Genomic DNA, 25272 nt, shown 5'->3' with positions numbered 1-25272 from the left:
ATTAATAACAATAATGTCCATCTCCAGAAGATGCAGAGTAGGTTTCTTACAGCAGAGGCCTTGGGGAAAGAAAAAGATGATCTAGCTACAACATTTTAAAAATAATTCCTTACATCTCTGCTTTTTAACTCCTCTCCAAAACAGAGAATTCAGACCTAGCAGGAATAATCATAAAGCAGTTCTCTGACTCTTTGCCATACAATTTATTTCCTATGTGCATGGTTAATCTAGGCCCTGGTCTTTTGTACCTGCTGCGAATATACATGGATCCCAGGGACTTTCAAATCAGGCTGATGATCACAAATGTTGTGATCACTTGTATAACTTACATGGTCAAACCTTAAACATGCTGCAGTTACTACCACTCTAGTTCAGGCAAAAAAGCAAATGTAGCACCACTCCCTTAAATTAAAGGCTAGGGCAGTGCTGTGTGTCTAAATAGCTATTGCCATGATCTCATGGGGAAAGCAGCCAAAGACCATGGAAACCACTTCACAACTGGGCACAGCTCCCACTGCCTCCATCCATGCTGCCTGCTGACCTCAGCCCTCGACATCAGCAAGACTTTCAAGTTGTCCACTCCGCTGAGAGGACTTAACTAATGACATGGACGCTGACCTGGTGAGCAAACCTATTTCACAGATCCCGGGAGAAGCTCCTGAAATTGGTCCTACTCCTGCAAGTGGTGATGCCCATTTCCCTGCAAGCAGCCTCCACCCCTGGAAACCCAGGCCTGCAGCAGTTATTCAGAGGTTAGTCATCAGATTCAGGATTACCCAGTCCCATCAGGCTGTGGCAGCTTTGAAAAAACAAAAATTAAGATCAGCCTGAGGATTTAACTATGTGCTGAGAACAGAAGACCACAAAGCAGCTTATCTCATCAAGTACCTCAACTCAGGTAGCAACAGATGGGAAGAGGGATTGTGACTGTCCTGAAATCTACTCAGTTCAAGGCTCTACCTGGCTTCCTGATAACTTAAGGCATTAGACATGAGAGCTAATAGCTATTTTTAGCATTAACTAGCTGGACTGTGGACACTTTTATTCATATCCATCTCCAAGCTATAGGAAGCTAACCAAGCTCCTTGGTTCAAACATTTCAGACTAACAATTTTCTGCTTACAGGCAACCTACACCCAAAAGCTCCAAGTTCAGCAGCATGAAGACTAAACTGACTGTTTCCCATTCACTCCCCTGGATCTTTTTATCCTCAGCCCCTCACCTCCTCCCATTTCTAAGCAGCTCTAATTGTTCACATTGCTTTGTTAAACCTCTTCCCTGAAAGCTTGCATTCCCTCTGCCTCTCTTCCACCGGAGCCCTGGGAACTGATCCTTCTAAAGGCTTTTGTCAGCCCAGACCTTGCTTTAATTAGTCAATGCAAATTCCTAAATACCTACAGGCTTAGCAAAACAGCTCTTTCCCTAAAGCCTCTTTCTGCTGCCACTAAGCAAGCCCACTCCCCTTAAGAACACTACAACTCTTCTTTTCACTAATCATTTCAAACTGCTGCCACTCCTCCCAGCAGCCAAGGAGAAGCAGTGCATGTGTGCAGCTGAGGACAAGGTGAATTGGTCACCTTGCAGAGGAGAAAGGGATCCACTGATCATTCTGCTCACATGACAGAGATGCTTTTGGGAGAGCCAGGGACTGATTTAATGCTCAGGCCCTTGTTTCCACAGGCTTCAGTCCAATCCAGCAAAATACTTCAAACAAAAAGTCCTGATTTCCTCTATAGTTCAGTGGGGTTAGCAGCATTTTACAGATTTTTTTAGCTCTGCCCATCAGTCCCACTGCACGTGACACACTTCAGTGCTGGTCCCCAGTAAGAACACAGAGCCCGTTTTGCCTCAGACCTCTGGTCTGTGCCCACTGAAGATGACGGAAACATAAAGCAGGTCTGCAAATCACAGGCCAGAGAAACGGGTCACCTTGCTGAAGAGTCACTCAACGTCCTGGCTTTGAAGGTGTTCCAAATATCCACTGCTTATGCTATGTAGGTTAAAATCAGTGAGAGTGTATTTTGGAAGGTGGCAAGAATAAAAAACTGAGTGTTCATGGAACCAGGCAGTAGCAACACAAAGTGGTTCTAGCTACTGGCAAAGCTTTCCAAGAACCTCCTGCCCCTTGAAAGTCAGTGGAGAGCTCTTCCCCCGTGGGATTCACCTCTTCTCACCCTCCCCAGTGTCACACCTAATCATCCACAATTCCATCCCTTTACATTCACACTTGTCAGGCTCAGTCCCAAACACAGCCACACGGACACAGCCAAAGCAACACAAAGAAAGGTCTTCTGGTGCAGAAAATGGGAGTCGGGCACACAGGCACATGTACTTCCCCACACAGCTGGAGACAGCAAGGAGACCAGGGAGGAACATGACACTGTTTTAGTGCACTGTGCCAGCTTAGGGGGATTTTCGTAAGGACAATACATGGGAGATTATGGTCAACCAACCCACTCCAATTAGTTATCATGAAGCCTTAACAGATTTAACCAAAGTTGTACACTTTTCTAGAAAGCTGCCATACCTGTGTCTCACCCAAGAGTTTGCCTCACTCTTTTATTTGCCATCTCCTTCCCTCCATTCTCCTCCTTGATTCTTCCTCCAACAGAGAGTGGGCAACTCCCCCTGCTAAACCCTAAAGCTTTCCAATTGCTCTGCCATCCTGATGCCACAAGACCACCACTGGCAGTCATGTCACCAGTATGCTTTAAAAGCTTATTTGTTCCTCCATGCACCAGCAAGTTCCAGAAAGCCATGAACTGATACCTGCCCAGAACTGGGCAGAGAGACCTGTCAGGACAGCACACATAGGAGCCAGGAATTTGGGTGAAATGGGTGATACAAGACTGCTGGGGAGGTGCTGACAAACCATAATGGGGAACACAGAGGAACCAAGTTTGATAAAGGATCTTTAAAGGCAGGCAGCAGTTGTTAACAAAATGGAGAAGAGAAGGAATTTCTCAAATAGAAAAAGTTTGAAGCCAGGGAACAGCTAACCTGAAGCAAACATCTCCCAGTTTGGCAGTCAGCTTCAATCCCACATACTGGCACATTAGGAAACACAGCCATTTAAAACCATCCAGGGCCTTGTGAAAGAAATGGCTTGCTGCTTCTTTGCCTGCCAGCACCATGCCACAGCAGCTATACATTTTCTACTCTGAGTCACCCTCTCTGTTCAAACACCAGCTCACGATTAGGAAATTAAAAATAGACCAGACAGGTGCCAGAGAACTTACCAAACCTGCTCTGCTCACAGGTTTTCCAGAACACACACAGCGACAAGGCATGTAGGAGCCATCACACCAGCTGATTTTTTTTTTTGAGACTGAATCTCCAAAAACCCAGAGTCTGGAATACTCCAGGAGTTTAGAAAGATAATCCTTCCAGAACTGCTCCCAAATGCAACCCACATGACTCTACTGTCAGAATCATAACCCAGCACAGGGCTGAAGCTGCACTTTGTTCAGAATCCAGATGAACTGGTTCCCAAGCAGGTACCTGTAATTGCTTTCCTCTCTCCTTTCTCCAGCTTTGCTTGTGGGGACTCTGTGTAGACACCGTGCTCCATGGGCTGCTCCACCCTCTTCATGGCCGTGCCTTTGTAGTTCATCTGGAGTTGGCTAGTGTACTTCTCATGCTGCAGAGACAAAACAACAGTGAAACCCTCTTCCCCACCAACAGATCACCCAAAACTCCACTGCAGCTGTGTCCTCCAACAAAAAGCACGCACACCTGAGAAGAAGCTGCAGAACAGGAGAAGTACCCCATTTGGAAGCCATTAAATGGCAATTCTAGTACACAGGAAGGTCACTATGACTTAGCTCTGCAAAACAACTGATTAGAAAATCCTTTAAAATATAGACTGAGAAGAATCAGAGCTCAGGCCATTCTCCACTCAGGATTCAAATCCTGAAATCCCCTTTGTTCTTAAAGTAACATTATAAATTATTTCAGGGCGCTCATCTGCATTATCTCAGTTTTTCAGCAAAGGCAACTGAAAGCTATTTTAATTATTTTCTCCAAACCCTCTCCCCAGCTAGGAAAGTGATTCTACCTTAAAACAGGTTCCATATTAACACAGTAAATGAGCTATTTAGAAGCTGGTTTATTACAAGTAAATTAATAAAAGGGTGAACCCATCCAGATTATCCCTGAGTAAGTCAATGAATCATGTGCCAAATTCTAGCTGTTACATTTCCTATCCTCACCAAGTCCTAAACATGGAACCAGGGCTAGGAAGGCAATATCTGCTAGCCAAGAGCTCATGCATGGCATCAATAGTTCAATCCCACAGCTGAACATTACAGCTTTCTTGCCTAGAGGGGGTTGCTTTTCTGCCTTAGGTAAGGGGATGCTTGAATATTTCTTACCTGCTACTGAACAATGTTTAAAAAACACCTCACTCCTAAGAGGACTGACTGCTCAGTAAGTAAAAATTGGGAGCTTGAAGGCAAAAAATGAGATGGTACACATGAATAAATTAAGCAAACTTCAGCCTGATTGAGGAGGTGTGGTGGAGCTGGCATAAGTCTCCATGCTCAGAAAAAGACATCTGTGCTCCACTTCTGGGAAGAAAAAACTTCTGCTGTGCTTCACCCACAAGTTCATGCGCTGGTTACTCTTTAACATGTTACAGCTTTAAGTAACTTTTTTTTTCTTGGCAGTCATGAAACACAGAACTTGATCTACATGTTAGCACAGGGATAGGAGATCAGAGTTGAGATAACTGGGAAACATATCTCTCCTCAAAGAAGGGTTTCATTAAGTCCAAATCCAAGGAGAGCCCCACATTTTGCAACATTTCACTGCCATGAAGAGTATTTTAATATTTCACTCTGCTTGACCATCACTAGAGTACTTAAAGTTGTTTTTTTTTTAAAGTGCACTGCACCCAGCCACTCTTACCTTTAATGCTTCTTCTGGGACTTTGTGTTGAATTTGTTCCAGGACATACATATTCGAATGTACAGAAAATTCATTAAGGAAAATACGAAGAAATTGAATGGACAAAAAATTTAGCATTTAGTCACAGAAAGAAAACAGGATCATAAAACCAGAAAGTCTTCAAATACACAGGGTAGTAAAAGCTGCCTGTGCTGCAGCCCAGCATGGTCTTTGCTGGGCACAATCACATTTGCTAGGCAGAAACAGGACAGCTGAGGGGCAGCAGACATGGGGACCTGAGCAGGAGAAGCCTGGAGGAGCACCAGCAACTCTGTGCAGGACCTGGGGGAGCAACCAGAGCCCCAGATCAGCTCACACCCTGATCCTCTCCACCTGGCTGGTGGCTTCAGGCAGACCACTGAGCATCCTGGACAAGATGGGCCAGTCTCACACAGATAAGGGCAGCAGAGCTCAGCTCCTTGCTCAAATGCTTGGACCTATGGTGCTCTCTTGCCTGTCAAGGCCTTTCAGTCACTGCAGTTTTCTAGATGAAAAGTAAATCAGGTCATGAGTTGCTGTGACCTCTTAGGAAGGGAGGCATTCACATGGTTGAGCCCAGGCAATAATCCTCAGCAATGCTGTATTAAAAAAAAAAAAAAAAAAAAAGCTGGCATCTGGAATGTCATCATGAACAACCCAATCAGCACAGCAGAAAGCAAAGAGGAGGAAAAAGGAAAGATGGAAAATGTTAGACTAAAAATAAACCCAGTGATACTGGCCTAGCAGGGAAACTCTGCACAGCCTGTTAGTGAAACTGTAAATGGAAAAGAGAAATGCTCTCATGCAACAGGACACAGTGACTCCAAGACCTCAGGAGATGCTGCCATCCACACCAAGCTGACTGCAGTGTGCACAGAAAGCTCTGCTAAACAGAGTGGCACCAAAACAGCAAAGCAGAGAAAGACCTTATAGCTGCCATAGGTACAGTATATCTTACAAAGATTACTCTAAAACCTTCATTCTTTAAAATTTTCCTGTTGAGGGCAATAAATTCTACAACTCATAAGTATAACCATTCATTTCACTTGAATATCCATGAAAGAGCTGCAGGAATAAATACTTAAAACTCAGCTGCTCATTGCAGAGAATTGTTTTCTGTAAGAATTTTAAACTGGTATTGCAGCCATTAAAACCCACCCATGCTCCAGGCACTGATTTTTGCCTTCTCAGGGCTGGAGTTCACCGCAAGTCTTCTGTGCATTTCCTCACACACCAAGAGACCAGAACATACACAAGCAGCTACATCAAAAAAAAAAAAAAGAATAAAAAATTGCAAAGTCAAGAAAAGCTTCAACTGAGGTTGCCTGTAACAGATTTCATCACATGTGCAGGAAGACACCACCTTTAATGACAAGATCCCAGATGACAGTGACCAAGACCCAAATTATGATCCGTGGCCCAGAAAATCCTCTTTTCCTGCAGATCCAGGATGGCACACACAAGTTTAAGCAATCCTGGCTGCAACAGTGAGTGCTCCTGCACTGTCACTGCTGAGAGCTGAAGTACCAGATCCCTGGAAGACCAGCAAGGCTAAAGGTTTGGAGTCTTTCAAGGGCTAAAGCACACCAAATGGATTATCATGGGGACAGCAAAAGGCGGAAGAATGTGGCCTTGGGGTCAAGGATGCACAAGAGTTTTCCAGCCAAACATTTTCCCCCACCAAATGGTAAAACTTAGTCTCTGCCTCTATTCTCAGAAATGTCTGGACTGTTTTAATTGACATCTCCCCAGAAAAGAAAAAAAAAAAAAACCCTGGAGAAGACACTTGCTACTTCTAAATTCAGCTTGAGTAGGCAAAGTTTGGCAGATAGAAGCAACTGAAAAAAAAAGTGAAAAAAGTATTAGATTACATGAAAAGACAGCAATAGGAGCCTCTACTTATCACTATTGCTCTTCAGGCTCAGAAAGGCACGTCAACATCTATTCTTATAGCTAGCCATACTGTCACATCAGGATAAAAAAGGAAAGGGATGAAAGCAAAGGTGTTTCAGCAGACACTGGCAGGATTTGTGGTCTGTAAATAAAGCAGTAACTGCAACCTAGCTTCCCTTGTTAGAGGTGAAATGTGCTATTGTTAAAGAGAGATTTACTCTTGCATTTTGTGGCAGAACCAATTTGCAGGGGCAAACTTCAATCAGTACAGGGTCAAGGTCTGGCCACAAGCTCCACAGCTGAATGTTGAAGGCTGAAGGCCTGAAAATTGTCTGAAAGAAAGCATCTGGGTGAAATGACTAATAAAACAAGGCAAATTGAATGAAAAAAAACATAGGAAGATATTAGTGCATACAAAAATATATTAACTATGTTTGCTCCAAGCTGGTACCAGCTACAGTTGCCACCCAAATAAAAAGAACAAAACACAACCCTTCCTTAGGAGGAGACTGAAGAGGCACTTCCACAGTCAGTACTGCCAGTGCAGGGCCTGATCCAAAGTCCAGTGACAAAGCAGGTACCATCATTAATGTGCTCTGAATCAGGTTGATGGTGGAGAAACACAAGCTCATGAGCCATCCAAAGGCTCCAAGAGGCAGAGCCAACACCTTACTCAGTAGACACAATTAGCCTGGTACCTCTCCATGCAGCCAGCAGCACAAAACCCAAACAAATCAAAGCCTGAGTCCCAGTCCTCTCCAGAAAGGATATCATAGCCGAAGCGAATGACATCGTTCAGTTTCAGGGTGATGTACTTCTGGTCAGGAATCCTCACATCATTGACAAACGTCTGCAGGAGAGAAGCACAGGAATGGGTTTGGACTGATGGATCTCAGGTGGATGGTGCTCCTGGAGGGCACCCATGTCCATCTGCTGATGGCACTGCACGGACTCAGAGTGCGCCAGCACCAGGTCAGGAGCTAGGAGCTAAGTTCCCTGGAAAAACCAACACCAGCAAGTAGTTCCCATGGGCAAACCAGAGCACCCCAATTATGCTTCAAAGCAAGATGCTGTGAAGGGACCTTTAGGGAGATTTCCTTTGCACCAACTGCAAATGCAATTTTAGTCCCTGACTTGAGCAGGTAAATGAGGTGCCTGAAGTTAGGAACTTCAAATGCTCTTGGTTCTCCTACACCCGTCTCAACCAGCAAACGGTTGCAACTCATGCCCTTAATTACTGAGCTAGGAATCAGCTTTCTGTTGGATGGCAGACAAGACTGGTGTCAGCCCCAAGGCCTGATAATTTAATAAGCAAAGCCTATCACAGAGGAAGGGGAAATGAAAATGCACAGGGAAACGGGAAAAAAATTTGAAACAGCATCACCATGACACCTGAGGCCACACTGTCTGAGATAACCAAAAACCCCTCGTGCTAAAAATTCACCCACCCCTTTTTCCCATGCTCCAGGCAGTTAACTGAGGCTGAAAGGAACTAACAGCCTTCTAAAGGTGCAAGACATGTCTTTCACAGCTGTGAATAAATGTCTTTGATGTCTTGTGCTTCCTGAGGGGACCCACTATGAAACAATTCTCCCAGACCAACCCAGGATCAAATCAAGCATGCATGGACATCTTTCACAAATAAACCCACGTGTCTTTGCAATGACCTGGGCCAAACAAAAATAAGAAGGGGCTGAAGAAGCCCTAGAGTGCTGATGGGGATTAGCCTCTCCCACAGCTGGATTTGAGGCAGTCAGACATCAGGAGTTAACCTACTTGGCAAGGTGGGATTCACCCAGCCTCTCAGACAAGGAACCTGCTGCTGGGGCTTTGTGCCATTAATGCAAATGCAGCTGAGGAAACAAAATTATCCTAGAAAATGAATTTACATGTTTTCATGACTGCAGCACAGTCTTTTCCTTCTGTCTTCTCACCTCAGCCAAGCCAAACATGCATGATAAGACCTAGTATTAACCACAGAGGAAAAATAAATGGTAGAGCAGGAAACTAGAACCTCAGCAGACAACAGCCCCCAGTTTCCTAGCAATTTACAGAAGAGCTGGGAAACAGGCCTGTAATTTCAGAATAAAAACAGTGAAGCTAGTTAAAAAGCACAGAATTCCAATTTGCATTAAAGTTTTTAATATTTAAAAACCCTACAACAGTCGCATCTGGAACAGGAATAATTGTTTGCTGAATTTTCTCCAAAAAAAAGTCTGCAAGAACCTATTTTGAGAGTTGCCTATTTGTCCATGTTTACTTGAGATAAATTAACTTCAGTAAAATTCCTGATCTGGATAGGAATGCTACCCTTAAAAACAAAAACCTCTGAATACAGACAGCAGAATTACCTGAACATTCTAATAAAAACAATATAAAACACTTTGATAATTAATATGAACCAGATTATCCAGCAAACCCACATAATGCATTGCTGACTACTCAAATACAAAATAAAAGGAAATTATGAAAATGGATTTAAAATCAAAGTGCTCAAAAGTGATTTCTTTTGTTTCAGGGGGGAAAACAAGCTTTTGTGACAATTTTCAAATAAAGATATGTTTCTTGCATGCAAAATTTGGTTTGGCCACAACAGTCTTTTTCAACAGAAGTGTTTGATCAGCTGCAGAAGACAGGCACTGCTGCAACTCCCTTTTACTCCACTGCCTCTCTAAGCATAAATCTACTATTAAAATGTTGTAAATTCTTATGCTTTAGCATGTGAAGATAGACAATAATTAGTGGTACAAGTCTTCCCTCCCTTGCTAGCAGAATCTTTAGCTGCTATTCTGCCACCGTGAGTTAAATACCATAGCTTCTGAACCAGGGATCCAGCTAGAGTCCAGACCAGTTACTGGAAATATTCCCATTTCAGCAGGGCTCCGTGCCTTCAGCTATTAGGCTGAGAAGGATTAGCACTCATTCTTGCTGTGTTCAGATGCCAGAAGAGGCAGAATGGTTGAGGGCTGCTTTAGCCACTGTTTTTGTACAAGTTTCTGGGCTCATCTTGTGGTTTTGTGGCTGTGATGGTGGAGGGCTTCTAAGTCCAAAACAATGAAACAATGGCTGCAGTAAAACCCCCACTGGGAAGACAATTATGTGAATCTAGCTCACGCCTGCTCCAGCAGAGGAACAGCTCCACTTACATGAAGAAACTACCAAAACAGAGGCATGCTATGACATTTGAACATTTTTAACTACAATGGTGTATTTAAATATCACAGAATTCAGGTGTCTAACACCACTGTGTAAGTTGAACCAGAGCAAGGGTTAAGGTTCAGCCAGGCTCAGTTTCTTCTTCTGTGCTCACAGTATTCCTCGGTCTTCATGCAAACCAGGCTCAAGGCATGCAAAAGAGCAATTTTTAATTTTTAAAAAAAAATTAAAAAGAGAAGGTTTTAAGTAGTTTCTCCCCAATGAAATTCAATGTCTCATCACCCCATAAATCACTCCATGCACTGACAATGAAACCACCAAAAGGTCACCCTGCTCATGCTGAACAGCTGCTCCAGAATCTACACCAGTTTAAAGTTAACATCCCCAACATGAAACTGAATTTATTTCCTCCCCTTTTGCAAGAGGCTTCATAATTTTGTGAGCCTGAACCATTCTGCAAGGACACCAGCAGAGAGGGAAAAAGCAATACAATATTCACCAAAGCTTTCCCCTCCCAAGATGAGATGCTACATGACCTCCACCTCAGGCCTTGCAAATAATGATGCATGTTTGGCTTAACTCATGCCAACAGCTGCAGTGACCCAAAAGGGTCTGAGAGCAGCATTCAGCGAGCACGTGAGTGCTTGCAGACTCAGCACAGCACCAGGCCACCCCTGCCAGCTGGGAGGTTTGGTACTTACTCCGTTTAAGCTGCCGAGATCCTTCACCCAGTGCTCATCCTTCTCCTTGTCATAGTTGATTACAGCATGCTGTTTATCCACACTGCGGGACTGGCAATGGAAGAACAGTGAGCGTGAGAGGCACAAGAGACACTGGTAATCAGAGCAACACTGAGACATTAAACTGGCTGCATGTGGGCTAGGGGGACAGAGGGGCAAAGCAGAAAGGATTAAATACTATTTACTACTATAAATAATGGAAGGATAAGCAGTAAATGCTTCCATGGTTGTTTGCAGAATTTGAAGACAATAGGCTATTTTCACATGGAGAAGGGAAAAGAAACAGTTTTTAAAAAAAATCACTGAAGGCTGTCAAGACTATGCCACAATTTCAATAAATTATATCAATACACCCTGAACAAAATCAGTCAAACTGAAATCCTGAGAGCCAGGATCTGAGCCAGCATGAGCTAGAAGATCTCCATTTTTCAACTGCTGAGGCCAATGGCCTCAACACTGGGGATGCTCCTACTTGGGATCATTTCTTCCTATTTTTCAAAGAGAAAAAAAAATCATTCTCTTGAGTTACAAACCTAACTAGTTCCCAAAAATTTATACTGTTCCCAGGATTATGTCCTGAAATTGATTTAAATTTTAGAACGTGCTCCAAGTTAGAGAGAAGTTAGTAAACCTGGAATGAGAAAGAAAGGAACTCTAGGAAAATTTAAATTGTAAACTGGGTTTGAGTATGCTGAACTTGACAGAGATCTGGTGCCACTGGCTTTGTCACAATGCACAAGTAATGTACCTTATCTTCAAAACAGAGTGTGACACTTGAGCAGGCATCATGTCAGACTTCTGAAATAAGCTAGAACAAAATCTATGAATAATTTTGAAATATGGTGTGTTACAGCTATAAAGACACCAGACTGTCTGTTTTTAGACCTGCTGCCTCTCGTAACTTGAATCCTTGCTGCATTTGACCTCAGGCACACACTGGAAGCAGTCACTCCATCAGCACGTACACACAGCACTGAGATCTCCCTGGTACCCCAGGCCAGGGGAGGGGAGGCCATGCTAGCAGAGCAGGGAGGCCAGCCAGGCTCCAAGTCGGCTAATCCTCATCTTCCTGGGCACCAACCAACAAGTTCTTGCTGAAAGTCCTTCCCCTTTGCCAAGTACAGACACACAGACGCACTGGTTTCCACAGCACCGCTCTCAGCAAGCCATTATCTGGCCCTTGCAAGCATGCAGAGGCAAAGACTGTTTCAGGAAACTCCTTGGTGAAAACAAAAGAGGCTTTTTTCACACAAACTGCTACTATTTGAAGGAATTTCTTCTGGCCCCGTCAATGTCAAGCAGTATCAATTGGAAGTACCACAACACCTGAGAAATGGCATCTCCTTCCCCTGCAGAGCATCCATCAGCCCAGGACACACATCCTCCAGAATAACCCTGAAGTACCAACATGAAGCAAGCACATACCTGGCCATAAGATAACCCTTCCACCTTGCCACGTCCCCCACACTATTCATGACATGTCACCCCAAGCAAAGGCAGCAAGGACAGGGCAAGCGACCCCATGCCTCCAGCTCTCTCACTAATACAGTTACTCACATTGACTTCGAAGGAAGCACTTCCTGCTTTGCTGCCCAACTGATGCTGATGCTGCCCCCAAAGACACAAACAGAGGTGGGACAGGCAGAGAAACCGTGACTGGGGACAGCCCACCAGTGCCTCCTGCTATGCTGAGCACTAAACAGGAGAAGCAACACACAGCAAAGCCCTCCCAGGAGGGGCACACACAAACCCCTCGCCCCCATGCCATCCCCACACTTGGTGTCTGACCCCTGACCTCAAGGCAGGGCATGTCTTAAGCATTTGCAGTGAAGCTACTGCTTCTCTCTCTTATTATCCACATCAGATGCAGCTCCTCAGTCCATTTTTCAGTGACCCAAGTGGCTGCGGCAGGTGTGTGCAGTGCAAGGTAAGGATGGTCCAGGTAAGCACAGCTGAGGGACACTGCCCTGGCCCTGCACCTCAGCATATGGCCCTGACGACAGGAGTGTCTCCAGGCACAGCCTCAGGTACCACAGAAGCTGATGCTCCATAAGCTGGGGTTGTTGCTGATCTGTCACATGGTCCCTCACACCCTTTGGAGGGATGTGAGCCCAGGGTCCGTCCCCACAACAGTCTGGCTGTTTGAGCACTGCTCTGGACAGGGCTCCTGGAGGGCTCACTACACCTCATCTACAAAGCAGAGGGGGATGACCATCCCCTTTCCCTATCCATGGGCATTTATGTGCTGTGCTTCATGCCACTGGCGTGAAAGACAACCATGCACAGGGGACCGTGCCTGCACAGCACAGATGTGGTCTGTCTTCCCTGTGATCCCTCTGCTACTCAAAATTGTGGATGCCACTGCTCCCAATGAGATACAAGGGAAGGCTGATAAACTGGTGCAGCAGTGTTTACTTTAGCTTTTTACAGCACATCATGGAGGCTCATTTAAAGATTAACAGATTCTAAAGGCAGAACAAACCATTTAGCTCCCTTCCAAGGGCAGAAAGGTTTCCAGCCCAAAAAGTTGACACAGACAAAAAATCGGGGCAGATCTGGTATCTGACTTTAAATGTATCGCAGGTCACTTAAAAAGAAGTTTATTTCTGGGAACCAGCTGTCTCCGAAAAATTCAATTTGCCCTGCATCTGACCCTGATGTAACTGAGCAGAGCCCCTGGTCTGCTGTGTTCTACAACAGCTGACTTCAGCCTCTCAGGGGTCCCCAATCAGATGAAGGTCATCTCAGGGGAGCAGACATGTATTCTAGTAACATGATATTCCCTTCCATAAATGAAGAAAGAGGTCACCAAAGGAACCAATTTTTGCCACCCTGTTTTCCAAGGAAGTTTCAGCCATGTTCAAGAAAGCCTACAGCAAAAAGAGTCAAAATATGCAAAATCTGACCCACAGTCTTCATCCAACCTCTCAGCATCACTTTAAGAGCACATCAGGAACAAGGCAAACTGTAATGCATATTGCACTTCTGTGAAATTTCATGCTTTTGTGGAGAAGAGAGGAATTTTCTTAGTTTTGTTAACATTAAGCCAGCAAACATCACAGGAACTGGCAGCAGGAGTTCCTAGGGGCCTGTCTCCAAGGAAACTCAAAGTAACTAAAATCACACCTTATTTATTTTGATGCAGACTTGCCAAAGGTCACTCTTACTTGAAAACTGAGGTGTGGTTTATTTCAACATCAGTCACATTTAACATAAACTGCTCTTGTGTGCAGTGCCAGCAGCAACCCAGCAGTTGATGGTGCTTTTGTCTCTTGCAGAGAGGAGCAGGCTCCCCCAATCCCTCCTTCTCATGAGGAGACTAACCAGTTTTCTCAGTAGCAGCTGAGAGCCCAGGGACAGTCACTTCAGCCCAGCAGGCCAGTGGTTTCTAAGGAGTGACCTGCTGAATCACAGAAAGTGATTTAAGAAGCCTGAGTCAACACATTACAGAGGTGCCCATGGGTGTAGAGCTCCCAGCCATCTGCAACTTCACTGGAAAGATTTTAGGCATCTATAAATTGAAAAACTGCAATTAAGTTGACTGAATCACTAACATAAGAGGACTTCTAGCCTAAATGCACACATGCACCAAATACTGAGTCTTGCTTAATGATCAGCCATGACCTCCACTATCAAAGGCAAGACGGATCTGTCACGAGCAGACCCAGGGGTCCAAAATAAATAATAAAAAAACCCAAAACAACAAAAAAACCCCAGAATTTCCAATGAAGTGTTAATAAGAAACCTCAATTACCTATATCCAGATGTCAAAAGCAAAAAATAACCAGTACATCCTTGCAGTTAATCTGTTTCACCAGAAAAGCACTTGTGATGGGGTGAGCAGCAGTCCTGAGCTATGTGTAAGAGACCCAAACAACCAAACCAGAGCTGGAGCACCTCAGGGGAGGTTGAGAAGGGGAAAAGAAGGAAGGGGGGTATCCTCTTAAGCAGTGGTGATCTTCAGGCAAGAAACAAGGCTACACTCCAAGAGGGTGGAAACGAAGGAAGCACATAGCATTCTCACCGTGTCCTCACACCAGACCTGTTATCAAATGAAAACAACTCTCAGGAAAACACGTGTGCTTTCTGATTAAGAATATTTACACTTCTCTGCAGGGAAAACATGGACACTGAATTGTTACTACACGCAGCCCTCATCCAGGGCTGGAATTTCCAGACATTCAAATCACTTCCTAATATAAGGTTGTGTTGCTTTTCTGTCATACTATCTACCATGCATCATGTTTTAAATACCGAGTAGACAAAATGAACACACAGCATATAACTGAGGATGGAGCTACTTTATATATAGCTCTTCCTTCTTCCATGACCATGTTAAGCAGATAGTACAAAACACAGGAACGGTACCTGGGGGTCAGCCAGTCCCACAGTGGTACCAACACCTTGGATCACCAGATTCCAATCAGCCATGCAACCAGGCAGCTCACTTGTGAGTCTCAAAACTGCACACATCAACAAAATCAGCTTCAAAAGCTTGCAGGAATCTCCACAGAGGCACAAATCACACCGTGGCTACGTGCGCTGCTCACACCCTGCAGCTTTGTGTTTGGTGAAGGGTCTGATCCAGAGAATAGGGATCTTGGGATAAAAGCATGAGCTGCAGAGATGCCAAGCAAAATCCACAAGGCAAAAAGACCTGCTTAGGAAGGCAGGAGGAAAAATACAGCCAGACAGCCTGGGTTTCCCCACAGGGCCAGGGAGCAGACGCAGCTCAGCTGTCTGTGCAGATACAGATGCTACTTTTTTCTCAGGAGAATTACCATGGGTGAAAACCTACCAGTTGGGGTTGAGATTTGAACCTCAGCCCTGCCAGTGCCGCGAGGCATCGTGGCACTGGAAATAAAATAAACAAACATGAGCAGTTTCCCTGTTCCTCACTGCAGGCTGCTGTGCACTTCTGGCACAAAATAACTGCAGTGTTCTGGTGGCAGCATGCAATAAAACAGTTGCTCAAATACTTTCCATAGTGAACAGGTTACATTTCTGCCAGTACTGTGCTCTGCACAAGTGTCCCAGTAAGGAAATACAAACCTCTGCTGGTGTCCCACTTTAGAATGGAGACAGACAAAACCAAATTAAAAAACAAAACCAAACCAAACCAAAACAAAAGCAAACCACCCAATAAAACAACAACAAAAATCTGTTTCCAGGCATTCTGGCCTGAAATGTGAATTTTGCTCCTCAAAAGTAAACATATGCTGGATAACATTTAATGACAGATGTGAACACTGGGTCCTTCTCTTTCACCACAAAGCATTTCACAGCGATGTGTACACTGGCCCCTCCAGTACTTTTCCAGAATATCAGTGAATGCTCCATCCTGCCCCAGGCTGGTTGCAAGAGTGTCACCCCTGTGGCAGCCTGATCGCTCCCAGGGGCAGGTGCTGCCAGCTTCTAATGACTCTGCCTAAGCAGACAAATCTCTTCAGCAAGTGTAGCCACCTCATCCTGGGGCTGGACTCTCTTTACAGCTCCCAGGCTGCAGAGGCTCCTGCCCTCAGCTCTGCTGCAGCCAAAATCATGGGCTTTGTGGATCTGTGGCTGAACCAGGGCCTGAGTATTCAAGCAAAAAATAAGGCACTGAACAAAAGAGAGAAATCCCCCAGGAAAATGAAACTGTAATCCCCACAGCTTGGCAAAGGGATTTGGAAGCTGGCACGGTTCCCATAAAAACTTAACCCGTTATTTTGGGGTAAAAAGGGTTTTTGCTCGCTGGTTCCCCATTCCCAATGTGAACTGGTTCAAGTGACCCAGGGTCAGATCCTGACCATAGGCAGGGAGCATGCTGTCCACATATGCACTGGCTTTTCCTTTGTTTTACATGGCCACCCAGGAGGAATGGAAAAGCATCATTTTACATGGGACACAAGCCTGAATTTTTATAGTGCAGCTGAGCTGCTACTGCCCGGATCAGGATCTCATTCAAGGAAGATACATCTCCCTTTTTTCTCTGCCCACTCTAGAGTGGGACAAACCCTCCCTCGGCAGTCCAGGCTTCCAGCACCTTTCCAGCTGCATAAAGCCCTCTCAACCCTAATAACCACCTGCCTTTAGTGCCACCATCACCTCTCCCCCTACCTCCAGCAATGAACTCCCCTCCCCTGTCTGCCAGTCTTGATATGCCTCCAGCCTCCTACAACCATGTGCCATCAGGCACCGTAACCTCCTCCCATCAACTGCACACTAACAGAACACAATGGGACAAGGAAGAGCCAAAAAAACAACTCTAGGCCTGGAAATACAGGATGTGCATCCTTCCTCCCACAGCTGCTGTCCCAGCACCCGGAAACACTACCTGTCAAAAAGCAGCATCTTCCCAAGGCTAGATCCATTCCCGTCTGTAAGACACTTACTTCGTTTGTAACACCTAATGAATTACTCTTGGCAATTCCCAACACCCAGGGACTAACTTAGGTGCTTGTTCACACCCTCTGGATAACTGCAGCAAAACAGCACAGGTGGGGCATCTCCCTGTCCCGACTACAGCCTCCCACTTCCACACTACACTGCCATGGAGAAGGAGGTCCAGACACAAAAGCCCCAGCAGAGACTCCTCATGGCTTCTTCTGGGAGCTCCCAGTGCTGGAAATATGTGAGCAGTGGAGGGATACAATTTCTGCATTGTAGTGAATCCACCTAGAAGGACCAAGAAAAAGATCACCTACCAAGTTCTCACCATCTGCTTCTTCCCAGCATAATGCTGTAGACAACCACACCTATTCACACTTGTTTATGTATGCATTTACTAAACTACATAGGAGAGACATGGTATTATCAAGTATGGCCCAGGGAAGGCAGGATACATCAGGTCAATGAAACCTTAATTTGACCAGATGTCACACACAGGCAGGGTTCATCTTTGCACTCTGTTATTTGTGGAGCACGCCGGGCACCCTGCATACCAGACACAGAACAGATCCTGCGGGGAAAAATACCCAGGAACAACACAATAACAGATTGCATGTTCATGCCTATGTACACAGGGGCAGAGGCAGGACTACACAGGCAGCCTTCAGCAGCCTTCACACTAGTGCGTTGTAACTGCTCTGCAGTTATAAACACTTGACTTAGCAGCTATAAGAATACTCCTTCAGTGCTTAGAATGCTTGTAATTCCCTGTCTTTTTAACAAAGCAAGCTAAAAAGATGGACACGCAGTATTGTTACCTTTGTGTGATTCACTACAATGAACTTGTACGTCCAGCTCACAAGGCCCTACCACTTGAATTAATTGGTATCATAAGCAGCATGCGAAGTCCCATCTGGACCAGTGACAGATGCTTGGCCAGGAGCTTTCACAGCTCTCTTCTGACACCAGAATAATAAATAGCAAGTCTTGACCCATCTCATGCCTAAGGGTGATGCTGCTCAGCAGCCACATCCTGTAATGCCCGTTTTGCCCACACTGAGCGGCTTCTGCCCCATGTGCACCACCCTCTCCACTTTTCCAGGTCCTGCTGCTCCTCCTCTCACTCTGCACAAACAGAATCCTGGTTGTACTTCCTCACTTGGCCAAATCTTCATCACTTGGTGAAGCTCTATAGAGTAGAAATCCAGCCACTACATGCAAAGATCTGACCTGTGGCTTCCTGAAACACAGATGAGGAGGCTGAACAAGCATTCTGGACATATCATTGCACTCTTGGCTTGTCCTTGCCCTTTCCTCGACAGCTGCTTTGACCACTGAGTCAGGATGCCAGGTTAGGTGCACCCTGATCTAATCTAGCCCAGCTGCTGCTACATCTACACCCCAGCCTTGTGAATACCTGCACCCATTTGGCCCAACCTGTGACACTTATCCACTTCATCCTCTCGCCAACCTCACACCTCGATGACATTACTTAAGGGAATACGATCAAATAAGTCCCTGCTGACCACATTCAAACTCCAACTTTTACTCAAAGGTTTGGAACTTGGTCAAACACATTTAGATTATTGATTAAGGGGAAAAAAAAAAAAACAAACCACCACCTCCAACCTAGTCATTCACTCTTGAAAATCTTCACTGACCCAGCTCTGCTACAATGCCAGAACTTCAAAGAACAGGCTACATATACTTTTAAATAATTGACCTGAAGAAAACAGCATTTTTCTTAGAACTGCTCACAGCAAAGACCAAAGCACGGAGATAAATTATTGCATCCAGAACACACTGCATAAAACAGATGCCTGGAAAATAAACTCTCATCCCAAACAGCTACAAAGTTTAACAGTTATAAGCAATTGCAGACAGTGTCTCCTGATAGGAAATGTCAGGCTGTCTCAAAAGTCACACAGGATAGAGGCATAAAACAGAAAGAATCATGCTGCCTACACCTACTCCTGCTGTAACTCACACTCATGTACAAACTCACACGCCCAGAGCATCACCCTAAAGGGAGGGAAATAATCAGGAGAGCACTGGTTAAACATTTCTATTTCCCAAATTTTCCAGTAAACATCACTCTCAAACAAAAACAGGGAAATCGTGACACTGCTTTCCATTCTGTAAATATTTACATTTAGCAAAAATGCAAAAAAAAGTTTTGTTTAGGAGCAGCGGGGAATGTTTTAATGGTTAAGTGAAATTTTTGAATTTGCAAAATGTTTGTCCCCTGACTACCCATCATATTAAGCAAGTTATCGAAGCTGATAAAAATGGCAGCTTCGTTTTCCAAAAGAAGGATGTTGAGGGGAGGGAAAAATTATTTTCTTCAGGATGGTCCCAAAATTCTTTTATTTTTGATTTAGAAAAAGAGTAGATCTTTTCAGAGCATTACTTCCTACCACCCCCAAGTTTCACATTAAAACCCCACACCAGCGCAAGTTACTGAAGGTCCAGATTTCCACACTCCTGCAGTTTGCTGCCTGTTACCTGAAGGAAACAGCAAGGCTGTTGAAGAAATCAAGCATTTTTTCTTAGAAAAAAGGCAGAATTGAGCTCTTGGCTCTGGCAGCAACACTGCATGCCAAGCTACAGCTACACTCCATGGCATTTTCACCCATGCATTAACACTCAAACCCAATGTAAATCTCGCATTTACTTGTACTAGAAGCTTTAGAGGGATGCAAAAACATTTAAAATATTTCTAATCCTCTTAGTAGGTATAGAAGATATCAAGGTAGATTATGTTTCCCCACTATCAGACCTACTTTAAGATTAAAGACTTTGGGTTTCTTCACCTCTTTGTTAATCAGAAAACAAATCCACTACTGGTATTATGAAATAAGAAAACCAGACAAAACTAAAGCTTAATTGTTTGGTGACAAATCCATCCTTTTTTGCTGTTTAGAGATCTGATACCTTGAGACAGCACATTCCAAGAAAATATCAATATGCAAGACACTCCTTAAACAGTAAAATGAGAAAGGAAAGACTGCAGGTCTCCAGGACAAGGATTATCTCTGTGCTGTGCGTTTGAGCACTGTGTTACACGTGGTCTCAACAGGGAACCATAAACCATATCACGATGAAATCAATAACAGTAACAGCCTTAGAGATGAAAAAACACTGACCAGGTCACCCAGTCACTGCCAGTCTGTTCCCAGCTGTGCACTTTAAAGGATTAAATGCCAGTATCTTGAAATATATATGGAAAATAACCATGCAGTGAATATACAGTTTCAGGGTCAGCACCACAGAAATACCACAAGGTGCAAACAACTGCCACAAGAGCTCTGTCCATCTGCTCTGATAACTGCCCTGCTTCTCAAGCGTCCCCCAAGACAAATGATTGTGCCAGTCTGCACAACGATTTTGTGACATGGACAGTCACAGTAGGGAAAAAGTCTATTTTTAGATCTCATCGTCCATCTGCTCACATACAATTCTGCTTGGATATGAAGTCTCTCTGCTCACAGTTTCTCTTCTGCACTCACTCTTACTACAAACATCTCATTTGGAGCCTCAGGTAGCTCTGGAAAACATCTTCATAAGCAAATGGCTAGGAAAAGAATGTGCTGTGCTGTTCAAAACAAGACCTTACACGTGAGCCTAGAAAAAGCTTTATTACTGGAGATAGCAGACCAGTATGTTTATAAAGGGTCACATGTAGCTCACCCCATGAACACAAGCTGCTGGCTTTCATAGACAATCGAGAGCCTTCACTCTGGTGAAATAATGGAAACCTCTTTTAATACCACCCACCACCTACGAGACCCCAGATACAACCATTTCACAGATATTCCTGGCTCCTCCAGGAATCTCAATTCATTTACCGAGGTAGAAAAGTGCATGGCAAATGAAGAGCCTCACAAGGTTGGGTATTCCACAAGCAACAGTGACAAGCCAGCTCAGACTTACAAAGAAGCATGAAATACTCCGGTTGGGATGGAGTGGCTCACAATCCATGACATCCAGTTAACCCCACAAGCAACCAGACAAACAAGTTGTGCATTTTAAGCCCAACAGGTATTTGGTTGCTTATATTTCAGAGTGCACAGCTTGAGACATGGCTGTCAGAGTACTGAAAGCTGACAGTAAGAAAAATGCACAACAACCCTCAAGTTTCTTCATAAGATACTAAGATGGGCAGCCAAATTCAGACCATTTCTGGAAACCAGGGCCACTGTGTGTTTTCTCCCTCCAAGTCATGAGAGAAGATGCCAATCAGGTTCCTGAGCAGCCAAATGCAGAAATGCAGACGTACAGCAAATATCAGGACATTTTTAATGTCTCACCTTTACATGCCTCAGCAGCCAGACATGTAGAAACATGAAATAAGAGATAGTGTGATTCATGGGAGAACCCAAACAACAAATCTGCTGTGGAACAGTAGCTCCCAACTCTACCACTGCAGCACAGAGAGCCGTGCCACTCACTGCCAGCAGGCAGAGCAGGACAAACAATGCAAGCTGTCCTCTTGTGGACACTGACATTTTGTTACAGCTAGACAGCACCTTGCCCTTCAACTACACCTTGTACAAGAACTTCTACCTCTCTAAACAGACCTCCTACTAACAAATCATACCAAATCCCTGCAGCAACTACAAACACAGCCTCCTACATCAGCACAGCATTTAGGACATACCTGTGATCAGGTCAGCAGTGGAAATTATGAGGAGAGAGTCTCCATTGTGCAGGCAGCTTCCTAATTTAGCCACCCAAAGGAACATTTGCCACCTTCACAAGGGGGCAAAAGGGGGATGGGCAGGTGCAATAGAACATTTTTTGTACACTTAAGTACTCATGGCATGGGTTTAGCAAAATCACTAATTTAATTCTGAGCTTCTACAAATTCCTGAGCTAAACTGCTCCTGTCAAAAGCTCTTTGCAAGATTCCAGCTCCATTCATCTGGAGTGACATCTACTACATTATGCTGTCAAACATCAGACCGCAGTCAACACTTCAGACATGCTGGATTAGGTCCAGCAGAGACACATGCTGGTATGGAAAGTACTAACAGAAGCTGAAAGTTTGCCCAAGTAACACAATTACTTTGGGAAGAGGTCACCAGCCTACTCAGCCTACCAAAACAGATTTCCTCAGCTGAACATCAGCATTTTCTACCATGACAAAAACACCTGAGAAATACCAGCATAAATAATTTAATCAAACTTAAAGGGAAAAACAGGTAAACAAAAAACCCTGCCTGCATTCAAATCACATGTAAACAGCACATGTGTTAAAAGATAAAAAAAACAGCAGCATAATCGCAGATCAGGACAGAATGGTATGTCTTTGTTTACTGCTTCTAGTAGCATCAAGACAGTTAATCTATTTGATTAATCTCCTACCACTCCAGATCCTATCCATCTGATGACATGGCAATTTGAAAACCTCACTCGCGCTGTCACAAACATGAAGTCTTCAGGGGAAACACAGACTCAGGATAAAAAGAGGAAGTTCCTTTTAAAAGGTGTCACCTGAAAGCATCAAACATCTCTACAGATCCCCAGCATTACATACACATCTACTGCATCTTCAGAAGAAATAAATACAAAAAAAAAAAAAAGACCTGTTACCTGGAGCATCAGTTCACAGTCATCTCTTCCAACAAATATCATCTCCCGAGGGAGCCGATGGCGAATGCCAGTGCTGCTCACCAAGAACCACGAAGTCACGCTCATTTTGGCGCTTGGCACTTAACCTTTGTACATCCTAAACACAAAAACACCCACAAGACACAGTTAGCTATTAATGAAGTGTGCAAGTACAAGAGTCACCGTTCCCAAATTTCCCTCTAACGTGGGACCCAACACTGCCTCATGCACTTGTGTTCCAATCTTAAATCTCTGGTGACAACAAGCAGTTGTGAAGCGCCTGCCAGGACCTGCTGCCCATGTGTAGGAGCTCTGCAGCCCTGGAAATATTCCCATGGCAAAGTAAGACTAAGGAGCTGCAGAAAGGATTGTTTAAAAAACTGAAGCATACATTTGAATCCAATGAATGAAATGATGAAATATGGTGGAGGGGAAAAAAGAGAAAACAACAAAGATCTCCTTTCCAGAACATTTCCTCACCACTACCACCGTGCTACACAGCTTGAGCCTCCCCCATCATCAGAGACGTGGACCAGCACATCAGTGAGGTGATAAACGAGGCTCCTCTCACCTTTCACAGTGCATTCCCAGGAGCGCTTACACCACTGCTAGGAGGGAGGAGACCAACCTCCCCATTGCTCATCCCACTTCCACACTGATGTAAACTGGGAGCCCACAAATCCTTCCTTCCTTCCTTCCTCCCCCGCTGCACGGCGGGTCCGATCACCGAGCGGCTCTGCGACCCCAGGGCAGAAGCACAGGCCGCGATTCCCAGCGGGGCTGCGGTGCCCAGCGGGCGGAGGGGCGGCAGCTGTGACCTGCGTGCGGCACTCACCGGGCGCTCTCCGGCCACACCTGTTTGTTGTCGCTGCTACAGCCCGGCTGCGGGCAGCCTGTTCCTGCGGCCTCCCCGCCTTCCTCCCCCACAACATCCCATTTTCCCCTCCCCGGCTGAAGGAAGGAGGATTCACGGCACACGCCAGGCTCTCGCCTTCCCCTCACCCACCTCCCGAACTCGCAGCTGCATTCCTAAGCGCACCGGGGGAAGGAGATCTCCATTTTCCCCGGGCTGCGCGGCGCTCCCCGGCCCGACCGCCGCCTCAGCGGCCCCGGGGCGCGCAGGTGGGGATGCGTGACCTCCGCGGGGGACGGGGACAGCCCGCACGGCCCCCGCCGCCCCCCTGCCGCTCCGGGAGCCGCCGCTCCGGGCTGCCGCGCCCGTGGCACGACGTGCGAGCGGCCCCACACACCGCGGCCCCGACAAAGCGCCCGGGAAGGGGAGCCGGGAGCCGCCGGCACAGCCCTTTGTGTGCCGGCCCCGCAGCCCCCCGGCCCCCGCCCGCCCGTCCTACCTGCTGCGGCCCTCGGCGCGGTGGCAGCCGGGCACCGCGCCCCGCCAGCCGGCTCTGCCTGCCCCGCGGGCCGCTCCCGGCGCCCGCCCCGCTCCGCCCCCGCGCCGCAGGTTCCCGACGTCAGGAGGCGGCTCCAGCCCTGCCGGGCCCGGCCGCGGGAGGCGGCGGTGCCGCGGCGGGTCCCGCACCCGGCTCGCCGGGCACCTGAGCGGACGGTGCTGGCCTGGCTTTGGGTCGTGTCATCGCTGCAGGGACACGACCACGGCACGGCTTGGGTTGGAAGGGGCCTTAAAGGTCATCTGCCTTAAAGGTCATCTACCCTGCCGCCGTGGGCAGGGATGCCAACCACCAGAACAGGTTGCTCAAAGGCATATCCAGCCTGGCGTTGAACATCTCCAGGGATGGGGCATCCACAGCTTCTCCAGGAAGCCTGTGGCAGTGCCGTGCCCTGATTCAGCATCCCTCACTTCAGGCTCTCAGAGGGGCTCAGTGAATGCCAGCAGAGCCTCTGGCACCTCTCTGACCAGGGCAGCCATCCTTGACCTGGGAAGGTCCAACATGCAAGCTCGATGCCGTGGGGCTGGAGATGCTGCCTTTGCGAGACACCGGGACCAGACCCAACACCAGCCTCTTCTCCCATGCAAGTCCCAGCACCAGCTGCTTCTCCAGCCCGAGTCCCAGCACAGCCTCTCCAGCCACCCAAGTGAGCCTCGGCACCAGTCTCTCTCTCCAGCAGGCTGCAGGTTGGCATCCACCTCCACATGCCCTCCTTGTCCTCTTGCAGGGCAGTACCTAAGTGCAGTTGGCAGGCCTGAGTTAATCTTGAGCATCATGGAATAAGAGCCCAAAATGGGTGCTGTGAAAGGACATGCCATTTTATGAGTTCTTTTCAGTTGTAGGTAACTAGAAAATTCTGAAGAACAGTAAGTGCAGTGAGCAATTACAACTTTTTCTCCCATTGTGAGGAACACTGAATATCATGGCAAAGCTTTCTCAAGAGAGCCCCAGCTCCTGCAGATGTCAGTGGAGCTGCAAAGAACAGCAGCTGAACACTGGCTCTCTGGCTCCAGCTGACACAGGCTGCTAAAGGGAGACTATAGGAAGACACCAAGTTCATAGTGATGTTTCCCCAGGCTCATATTCCAGCTGGAAATACAGCTTTGCTTTTATACACTGTACAGATGGGTTTGAGTATCATTTCTCAGTCACCTCCAAGAACTTTT

At 46.1% G+C, this 25272-nt stretch overlaps 1 protein-coding gene across 7 annotated transcripts in view; it reads right to left on the bottom strand.

Annotated features, from left to right (window-relative positions):
• Positions 1-24185, bottom strand: part of CEP170B (centrosomal protein 170B) — a 58341-nt gene extending 34156 nt beyond the window's left edge. For all 7 annotated transcript variants that reach the window (XM_038137784.1, XM_038137785.1, XM_038137787.1 and 4 more), the window contains exons 1-6: positions 24050-24185; positions 22680-22815; positions 10677-10766; positions 7591-7669; positions 4909-4967; positions 3502-3640 (exon numbers count right to left, since the gene is read on the bottom strand). In XM_038137784.1, the coding sequence (XP_037993712.1) occupies positions 3502-3640; positions 4909-4967; positions 7591-7669; positions 10677-10766; positions 22680-22784 (472 nt within the window). In that variant the 5' untranslated portion in view covers positions 22785-22815; positions 24050-24185. The remainder of the gene's footprint in view (positions 1-3501; positions 3641-4908; positions 4968-7590; positions 7670-10676; positions 10767-22679; positions 22816-24049) is intronic.
• Positions 24186-25272: the final 1087 nt, after the last annotated feature.

The sequence above is a fragment of the Motacilla alba genome, chromosome 5 (genome assembly GCF_015832195.1).
Source record: "Motacilla alba alba isolate MOTALB_02 chromosome 5, Motacilla_alba_V1.0_pri, whole genome shotgun sequence".
Lineage (NCBI taxonomy): Eukaryota > Metazoa > Chordata > Aves > Passeriformes > Motacillidae > Motacilla > Motacilla alba.
The sequence above is the reverse complement of the archived record's forward strand: the minus strand, read 5'-3'. Positions and strand labels throughout refer to the sequence as shown.